Source organism: Parus major, chromosome 12 (genome assembly GCF_001522545.3).
Source record: "Parus major isolate Abel chromosome 12, Parus_major1.1, whole genome shotgun sequence".
Lineage (NCBI taxonomy): Eukaryota > Metazoa > Chordata > Aves > Passeriformes > Paridae > Parus > Parus major.
Genome location: NC_031781.1, coordinates 2,097,232 through 2,107,256, shown reverse-complemented (window position 1 = coordinate 2,107,256; position 10,025 = coordinate 2,097,232). Strand labels below are relative to the sequence as shown.

The 10,025-nt window shown below is 40.8% G+C and overlaps 1 protein-coding gene across 11 annotated transcripts in view; it reads right to left on the bottom strand.

Annotated features, from left to right (window-relative positions):
* The window catches only part of ATP2B2 (ATPase plasma membrane Ca2+ transporting 2), a 398,601-nt gene that overhangs the window by 37,029 nt on the left and 351,547 nt on the right, over positions 1-10,025 (bottom strand). For all 11 annotated transcript variants that reach the window (XM_015640841.3, XM_015640842.3, XM_033517387.1 and 8 more), the window contains 4 exons: positions 8,439-8,618; positions 7,381-7,468; positions 979-1,085; positions 166-357 (listed from right to left, as the gene is read on the bottom strand). In XM_015640841.3, the coding sequence (XP_015496327.1) occupies positions 166-357; positions 979-1,085; positions 7,381-7,468; positions 8,439-8,618 (567 nt within the window). The remainder of the gene's footprint in view (positions 1-165; positions 358-978; positions 1,086-7,380; positions 7,469-8,438; positions 8,619-10,025) is intronic.

Genomic DNA, 10,025 nt, shown 5'->3' with positions numbered 1-10,025 from the left:
AATCACAGCAGGAATCACAGCAGGAATGACAGCAGGAATGACAGCAGGAATGACAGCAGGAATCACAGCAGGAATGACAGCAGGAATCACAGCAGCAATCACAGCAGCAATCACAGCAGCAATCACAGCAGGAATCACAGCAGGATGGCGGCAGGAGTGGCTCACCTGGGTGATGCAGGCTCCGGTGAAGGCCACGATGACGGCCACGATGTTGACAGTCAGCTGGAACTGCAGGAACTTGGAGATGCTGTCGTAGACGTTGCGGCCCCACATGACGGCCTTGACGATGCTGCTGAAGTTGTCGTCCGTCAGGATGATGTCCGAGGCCTCCTTGGCCACGTCCGTGCCAGCGATGCCCTGGGGAAAGGGGTTGGGAATGAGATTCCCTGCTGGACAGCACAGATCTTCATAGCCAGAGCCCAAGGTTTTTTATATTGCCTGAACTTTGTGCATTCAGCCTGGTTTTAAAGTGAATTAGGCTGCAGAAAAGGGAGTTGACAGAGAGCGGAGGAATTCATGTGGTGATGGCCCTGAGTGTTTTATCAGCTTAAAGACTGCTGATTATCTGAGTTACTTTTGTCATTGATGCTTTTTGATTATCCACAAACAGAACTGGTGACAAAAATGAGAATTATGTGTCTTTATATATAGTCAGAGTATGTATGGAAGATACCTTTCCATTTAGTGGTGGATTTTACCACAGCAAAAGAGAACTCCTGTGTTGTGAAGAATAAGTTCATTTTTCTATATGGGCACAGGATTCTGCATAAAGCCAATAATTAATTAGACAAAATCCTCAGGAAGTATCAAAACAAGCAATGCCAGTGAATCCAAGTGAATTAAAGGATTCTGAGTCACCATAACTCCTTCCTACCAATATATTCCTTCACTGACAAGTAATAACTAAGCAACTTCACATTTATTGAATGGAAAAGCCCTTACAGCAAATTCATAATGGCACAAACATCAAGATTATACCATTGCAAAGCCAACATCAGCTTTTTTAAGTGCTGGTCCATCGTTGGTTCCATCCCCAGTCACAGCTACCACCTGCCTCTGTTCCACCTGTGTGCTGTCAATAATACCTGCAAAAAACAGAAATATGGCTGTGTGTTTACAGACTTTCACAGGCAATAATTAGCAAGATAAAACATCCCTGTAAAAAAGCAGGGTTTGTATAACACAGATTGGATAACACCACGGTTTTATGGAGATTAAAAAGGCAGATCTTTAAGGAAAATAATGATGAAAGCTGTGGCATCATCACCATTCACGACTAAACATCACCATTAGAATTTACATGGAAAGTTCTGATCCTGCATCATCAACACATCAACAAAACCTGCACAGGCTTCAAAGGGAATGAGAGCAGCTCATTATGTCCTTTTGGCAGATTCTTGCTATTTAAAGTTTTGTGTCACAGCCCAACAATGATCAAAGATCAGTGGAAAGGGTTTGCCAAAATCTTAAGTTCATGTTTAGGGCTCTCCTAAACTGGGACCCAGCTGTAATATCAGCTTTGCTAAGAGGCCTTCTTAACCTAAAGATAACAAAAGTCATTGATGAATGTCATTTAGCAGGAGAATTTTGGCAGACATGTTCAGTTCTGCCAAACAATGATTAAGGAGATATAATGCAATCCTTTAAACTCTGGAACCAAACATTTTAATAAATAGACATAATAAAATAATTTCTACTTTCATTTTGAGATCATTTGAGAAAAATAAAAAACACTTTTCACTTGGTGAATCAAGTTTTTCACACAACAAGGCTGCAGGGAATCGTTTTCCACTTACACAAATAGGGAAAGTCAAGAAAATAACAAAGAATTTTTCAGAGGCAACAGAAGCAGCCCAGGTTTTTACAGGATGAAGATCATTCACCACTCATATTTCTATTTCTGTGTCAGAGTCCATTTCAGTAAGTGTCCAGAACACACAATTGTTGTGTAGGTTACAAGGACACCTTTCCATATTGATAACTTAGGGGAGAAAAATGACAGAATTCCTTTTGCTCATACATTTTGCACAAACTCATTACCTCCAAAAACAATTATCCAAACCTACCCAGAGAGAAAAGCTTTCACTTTGCTCTGAAAAAAAAAATAAAAATATCCCTTCCATATCAGATAACCAAGGAGAAATAGGAAATTGCAGATTACAGAGCAATAGCTGCCTCTTGGCAAGGTTCAGGCTTATCAGGCACCAGAAGATTGCAGTGCCCTGTGCAGGCAGTGAGTGCCCTGTATTTTTCAGACTTATGAAAATGAGAAAAATAAAAGCCCTATTCACTTTCCACTGGTAGTATGATCTCAAAAAATGGCAATTACTCTGATAAGATCTTACAATTAGAGCTTTCAGTTTGTTGGGGTGATTTGCCTTTGGTATAACTAAATAAACAGGAACATCATCTGTCACTACTGTTAAAAGCATTTACTTGGTCTTGTTATTAACACATCCTTTGATGTTAAATTAATAGTTTAAGCTTCTGGAAAAAAAAAAAAAAAAAAGGTCATTAAAATCTCTGGCTCATTAAGGCATTAACTGCTCCAAAGAGGTCAATGGTATCTGCTCACAACTGGGTTCCACAACCCAAATCAAGTTGAAGAAGCTCAACCAAGTGAGTTCCTAATAGAGAAAAATGGATATAAATAGTGACTGTGCTGATGACTGTGCCACCAACTGCCCTCCATCAGCCAATTCCTGCCTGCTGCCAAGTGGCTGCTGCTTCAGCAGTCATTCACAAGGTTTGGGAGACACTCTTATCCCAAAAATCCCAACTGTGCAGCCAGGATGAGCCCAGCACTGCCCAGAGCACAGACCTGAGCACAGCCATGGAAACCAAGATGTAAAAAGGTCTCAGGTATCATCAGCACCTGAGCCCTGCAGTGCCCACTGGGAGAGCCACAGGAAACACGTGGCATTCTGGGCATGCATTTTGGTGCTGCCCATGCAAGAGAGAAGCACTTTGCAAAACTCCCTTCTGTACATCAGACAAATTTCTAAAATGGAGCAGCAGCGATTATTTGGGATTCAGAGGATTTCTCACAGCTCTACAGACACTCCCTGACTTCTGCCTGCTCTTTTTAATCTGTTCCTCCTCCCTGCTTCCTCACATTGCTGAATGTCTGCCTTCTTTCCAGCACCTGCCTCCTTCCAAACACATTCAGGTTGGTTTCTAATATTCTAATTAATGGCTGTGAGAAGGTTTCACCTCAAGAATTTTCTTCAGTACTGAGAAATGTTCACAGATCAAATTCACAGTGGGAGGAGAGCAAAGAGAAGAAGGATGCCCAGGAAGGGCTCTCCCTCTGCAGTCCTGAGCTGTGGGGATCAGCCTGGTGTGGTCAGGGAAAAATGTGACTGAGGGCATGAGCTGACAGGCTGCCAGTGAAGAGAACATTCCCTGGCCTTTGCACTCAGTCCAAGTGGCTGAGAAGAAGTTCCAGTATTAATTAATCATGTATAACAACCAGGAAATGTCTTCCAACTATACAGCTTTACTCCAGTTGGATGCTTACATACAGAATTTCAATAAAAAACAGGTTTTCATGGGGAATTCTTCTACTCTCAGCAAAGCTTCCTGCCAAAACAGCCTTTGCTCTCTCATTGGCCTCTCCCCTCATGTTGAGCTGCTTGGCCATGACTTTCTTCTGTCAGAAAGAATTTCATTCAACAGCCCCAGAAGCACACCTAGAGCAGAACATGACAGAGTGCTCCACACAGGGATCCTGCTGATGTGGCAGGAATTTGATTAGGAAATTTGGGCAGGAATTTGTCCTGCAGCTTACATAAGACACAAGTTTCTCAGAGCAAGCAGCTTGTGTCAGATGAGGGCAAAGATCAGATTTGAAACAGCCATGCAGAGCTGTCAAGAAGGGCTCTAAATGCATAAGCCTGCCATAAAAAGCACAAAATACAAGATACAAAACTGAAATATATCCTACATCTCCCACCTTCCTCCCACTGAACACTAAGTAAGCATTAAATCAAATCCACTCAGGATAATAACTTAAGGAATATTAACCAACAATGTCTCTTCTGCACCCGTGGCTCGGCTCAAACCCATCACAGCCAGCCCCAGGTTCTCCCTTTTTAAACAATCCTTGCTTTTCATCCTTAGAGTTGCACCCATAAGAAACTCTTGGGAGGAAAAATAATCCTGGTTTAGATATTTCTTTCCATCCCAACTGTTTCAAATAGGCAGGAAAAGTCAGCTCCAGCTGAGGTTTCAGAGCTGAAGCCCAGTTCAGGGAGGCAGGAAAGCTGATCCCCCACAGGCTCACCCAGGTTTGTGTTTCTTTGACAAGTTAAACATAACTACAGTCATGTATTTTCATAAACACACTGTCTTTAGGTCAGTTTTTAATGCTTCCAGACTTCTGAAAGCTCCCTGTTAATGTGACAAGAATTTGCAAAGTCTGTCTGAAGGAGAAAGTTTGAATTTATTGCAGTTAATGCTTGGGTACCTGCCTGGATAGAAGTTTAAAGGTTAATATAAAAATGTTCTGTATGACATTATAGACAGCATTGGGAATTAAGTGAAAATTCCTCCCCAAAGTTCAGGATATCAATTAATTAATTATTAATTAATTTTCTGTATATTTTTATTATTCTACCCATCTTGTGGCTTTCCACATTAATGAGGTTATGAATTTACTACCATGTCATGCAATAATAGTTGAAATATTTTAGTAATTAAGGGTAATTATTAAAAATCTTCTCTTCCTAAAGCTCCCTTTCTGTTTGATAACAAATTAGCCCTACATGAGAATAGCTGTTTTTAATACCACCAAAAAGAAAAAAATTCCAGTCTAATTTAAATATATTGGAAGGCACTGCTTCTTTAATAGGGAAATAAACATTTTCTTGATCTTTCCTGTACCTTCTGATTTCCCGTCAGGGTTAAACAGTTGTTTCCCACAGGATTTTTAAAAGATGAACTGATAATTTTCAATTATTTCAGCAGCAGCACTGTAACCTCACACCAGTATAAATATGTGGTTTTACTTGTTATATTTTGAAATAGAGTTAAAAATATGAAATAATACCAACAGGTGTCTTAAAACCCATCCCAAACTGTATTTCAGTGGGACTGAGATTTTGTTTTCACTGAAGCAGTTTGTGATGATAAACCACTCTGATGGGTGTTTTTCCAATCTACCTCTACTTCAAAGCCATAAATATTTGAATGCAAGTGTCAGCCCAGGCTGAAAAGCTGAACCATGCTTTTCTCTGGTCCCTGAGCAGCACTGAAAACAAAAGTGAAAAATAAAAATGATCCTTTTGCTGGGTGGGATTGTGCTGTGTTAAGGAGGAAAAAAAAAAGATTCCCTGCAGCAGCTGTATGTCATTAAAAATTAAATATTAAAAAAGTTTATTTTCTGATGTGTGTTTTTAGCCTAGAGCAGATAGAATACATCAAAGGAGAGAAAATCCTCTCAATCCCTCAAGTGTCTGGGAAAAACATAACATTTTAACAAGAGGCCCAAAACTAGTGAACATTTAAATAGTTTCTTGTAACTTTTAATGGCCCTTGGAGAATTACCAGCCAAAAAATTCCATCATCATTTCCACAGACTCCTTCTTGAACTTTGTTAAGACACTTAATTGCTCTCTCAACCTTGTCACATCTTTAAAACATTAATTGTGGTACTTGCATGTGGCATTCAGTAGGAGCAAATATCTTTTGGGCTGTCAAACTGCATATGCTACAAACCATCAACAATTTGTTGTTCCTTTTTCTCTATTGGTTTCAATTTCCCTGGCAAAAGTTTCCTTCTCCTCTTGAGGGAAAATCCTGAATGATTCAGAGGAGCACTCCTGAGGGACTTGCTTAATCCACTTAATGAAACACAAATTGTGTTTCTGAAACAAATCAGCTGTTGGGCTGAACAAGGGCTGTTCTCTGAGAGCTGGAGCACTGGATTTGAGATGCACTGGTGAGGAAACTTCAGCTGACCTTGTGCAGGTCTAACATTGACCCATGGAGATAAAAATATTCACCAAACCTTTCCAATCCTGAACAAAACCCTGCTGGAAAACTGTTTTGGAGCACACCTCCCCCAGAAATGTATATTATTTATTAATTACACATAGGTACTACCATATTAATAAATTATGTACATTCTAAGATATACATATAAAAGGGTGGGATGGAGATGATACATTCTGTTTCAAGCCCAAAGGATCCAATCCTCAAATTCACAATGGAACTTCTGTTCTAAAGTCATTTTGGCATTTTTAGAAATTGCACGATGCTCAAAAGTCCTTGCAATCAGTCATGTATGGAATCATAGAAATGAAACCTAAATGATTTCCTACCTAAATATGGATTATTATTGAGTAGACCACCAGCTGAAAACAGGTGAGTGACCAGCTGGATCTTAGCCTGAACTTTAGCAGCTCCAAGAATTGCTAAAAGGGGCTCTCCAGACTTTCCAGGGCCTTCACAAAACATTCCAGCTCCTTCCTCCTCAGGAAGCCAGGAAACAGCAATCTGCATCACCTGAGCATGGCCAAAACTGAGGTTTTTCCTGCTCAAAAACTGCCTGATTTCATCAGCCATTAAGTATGAACCTCAAAGTTGACTGAATAAGATGTCAAGTCATCAAAAGCAAAAAAAAAACCCTGCAAACCAATCCCTCTTCAATGGGAGCATTCCGTCTGCAGACAACATGGTGAGAGAATGGAGTTTGTTTGGTTCAGCTCCTACAGGACAGAACCTAAAAATACAGGAATCTAAATGAAGCCAATGCAAATCACACAATTAGATGAGCCTATAGGAAAAATGGAATTGTCTGAGAATCCCCATCTCCGCTGAGCAGCTCCCAGTTCCACCATCCCAATAACTGCTGCAGTGACAGGAAAAGGTTTTTTTCTCTTACTCTTTAAGATAATTGTGGGAGAAGAGATGCACTGGAGTTATTGGATTCACTCTGAATGAGATTGTTCTTGTTTCCCTCATAAAGCAGTGCAGGAAAAGACAAAAAATCTATGTCCCCTCTTGTTTATATCTTGTTTCCCAGCAATATTTTCTTTCTGCCCGCCAAATGCACATTTTCCCTTCCCAGCTCGAGCCTCATTCCAATTAAAAGTCACAAGGCAAATATGAGATTGCCTAAGTCCACTTGCCAGGCATCTTACTGGTATTTCTCTTACTCCTGCCAAGGAGTTTCCTATTATTTTCCATGTTGAGGCTGAGGTAGAACACAAACATGAGAGCCAGAAAACTTCTTTGTTTCTGGTTTTTGTGTGGTGTAGGGATGTGCAGTTAAAGATGACAACTCAGGTGGATTTGTAACAGTGAAATCGAAGCAGATGATGTGCTCCAACATCGTTATCATTGATTTCCACCCCCACAAAAGCAGTTTGCACCCACCTTTCACCAAAGTGTGTTTGTCCGTGGGGGAAGAGCGAGCAAGCACCCGGAGCTTTGGCCAGATTTTGTCAATCCGCTCCTGCTCGATCTGCAGGGGGTGGGGAACACAAAAAAAAGGACCCAAACAGTAAAACCACAGGTCTGTGATGAGCAGAACTTATGTTATCATGTCAGAAAATTCCCCTGGTTGCTCAAACATGCAGCTTTTCTCCAAAAGCACAGAAAAATTCCAGCAGCCATCGATGCTGCAAGACAAGGCCAGTACTAACAGGGCTCAGCTGCTGGCTAACACAGGTAAATATTTCCACAATACCTAATCAGCCTTTCTTATCATATTTATGGATAATTCCACCAGAATCATCACTGTAGGTTAAGGATAGTGGAGTTTCTCAAAGCTGATCAAACCTGTTCACAAGTTTGTTGTTTTACTCCTTACAAGAACCCAAATTGTTCATTCAGCACCAACAATGGCAAGATTTTCCAGTGTAGCAACAGGAACAAAGCCAAACCTGTTGTGTGTTTTAACATTCCCAGGATTCCACCCATCAATGCAGGGATCAAATAACTGTGTCCACTCATTTATGATGGACTCAACAGGCAGCATAGATTTTTCCTTATTAGAACTGTCTTGGAGCTTCATCTTTGATGAGGAATTAAAAATGTTCCAAAGGATTTATTTTTTTTAAATGCAAATCATTGCTGTGAGTGCATTAGAGAAAGTAGAATAAATTAAAGAAATGAGAGGAGCTGGTTCTCAGTACAGATGGCATTTTTGGGAGCAAAATTGCTGTTGAGTTCCTTCTCCTCCCTTCCATAAACCTGCTTTAATGGGCCTAGTTTTGATTTCTTGTGGAGTAGTGCAGTGGTTCTAAAAACTGCAAAATTAGGCCAGCACTAAACTGATCCTGGAAGAGTAAAGACTGGAATTTCACTGCAGCTTTGAATTGCAACAATTTAGTGAGAGGAAAACGCAGGAATTTTTCCAAGCAGTCTTTACTGCTGTGAGGCACCCACCAGCACGGGAGAATATCCTGGTGTTTTCACCGGGTTTTATTTACCTCTCCCTTCTCATTTCGGATCCTCCTGTTGAACTCCTTCCCCTCGAGGCAGAGGAAGTCCTCTCCTGGGTGGATGATGCCACATTTGATGGCGATGGCACGCGCAGTGTTGATGTTGTCCCCGGTGACCATGCGCACGGTGATCCCGGCTCGCTGGCACTTCCGGATGGCTTCTGGCACCTGCAGATGACCCCTCAGCATTTCAGCTTTTCTATTTTCCAAGTCCTGTACTGCTCTAGTGCCTAACTCTACACTGCACAGACAGTGTTAGTTACTGTCCTCAGGTTTTATTCAGACACAATTCCTCTCTAGGCCTGGATCTCAGGGACACCTCAGTGCCCCAGGCCCCAAAAAGTCTGACCAAAAGTGAGTTGTGGGGAGCAAACTGGGGCTGAATGACTTCATTGCCTGCAGCTGGAATTGGAGGATGAAGCCCGATATGGAACTGGAGCAAACTGGTAATTGTGTGAGAAACTGGTGCCCATTGTCCGTGCTGGCTGCAGCCTCTGGGAGGCTTTGGCTGCCCGAGGTGTGCCTGGGGAAGGCCTTCAAGAAATGCCCACTTTATTCCCTTCCCCTTGCCTGGTCTCTGCTCTGGGCAGCCCCTCCAGGCCACCACAGAAGCAAGGCAAGGGCAAAGAGGACTCCTGGATCAGAGATAAAACACAATGCAGGTGTTCCCATCCTGAAAAATTTCAGGCTAAGAAATGCCTGCAGCAGAAAGAGGAAATCAGATGTGTTCTATCATCACTTGACTGTTGTGGAGTTTGGGTTACTCCACAGGCAAGGCAAATCTTGTATCAAACACAAAAAAATATCTTTTAGGTCAGCTCCTTACATTTTCTCCTGGCTGGAATAAAAATGAGTTCTCTGTAGCTTTTTTGACCTTTAGCACGCTGATCATAACTATTCAACACGTGTAAATATGCATGGAGAATACAAACATTTAGTACAGAAAATGATTTCACTTCTGATCCAAACCTTCCTTTCAACGAGATTTTAAAAGTTATTGTGATTTAGCACTACTTAATTCATGCTTGTCAACAGGTGGAATTCCTAAATACAGGAGTTTAAAAGTAGTATTTTATGTATTTCAAAATCATAAAAATGAAGCCTAACTTTGCTCATGACTTTTTCTGCACGAGATAAACTTCTGCACAAGAAATGTATCATGGAGACAGAATTCAGGGTGGAACAAGGGCTGTGAGATTAATGTAAGGGCTCCATTCTGACTTGCCATCATACACATCTTATTGGAAAAAAAACAACAAACCAACCAAGAAAGATTTCAGGAATTAAAAGCAAAGATTGATTCCTATTAATTAAATAAAGATGTTTTAATCCAGTTACTTGGTAAATGAAGGCTATAGAAAGGTTCCATGTCTATAGCTCAGTTTCAGATGGGGAAAAAATTCTGTTCCCTTTAACTACATCCTAATTAATGATAATTTCTAAGTAAATATCATTAACCAATTAATTCAGTCTCATCACGTTTTTGCATTCTTTTGCATTATTGCTATGAAAGTATTATTTCTTCAAGAGGAAAATAGCAATATTATTTAAAATAGGAGAATAAGGGAGGTGTTT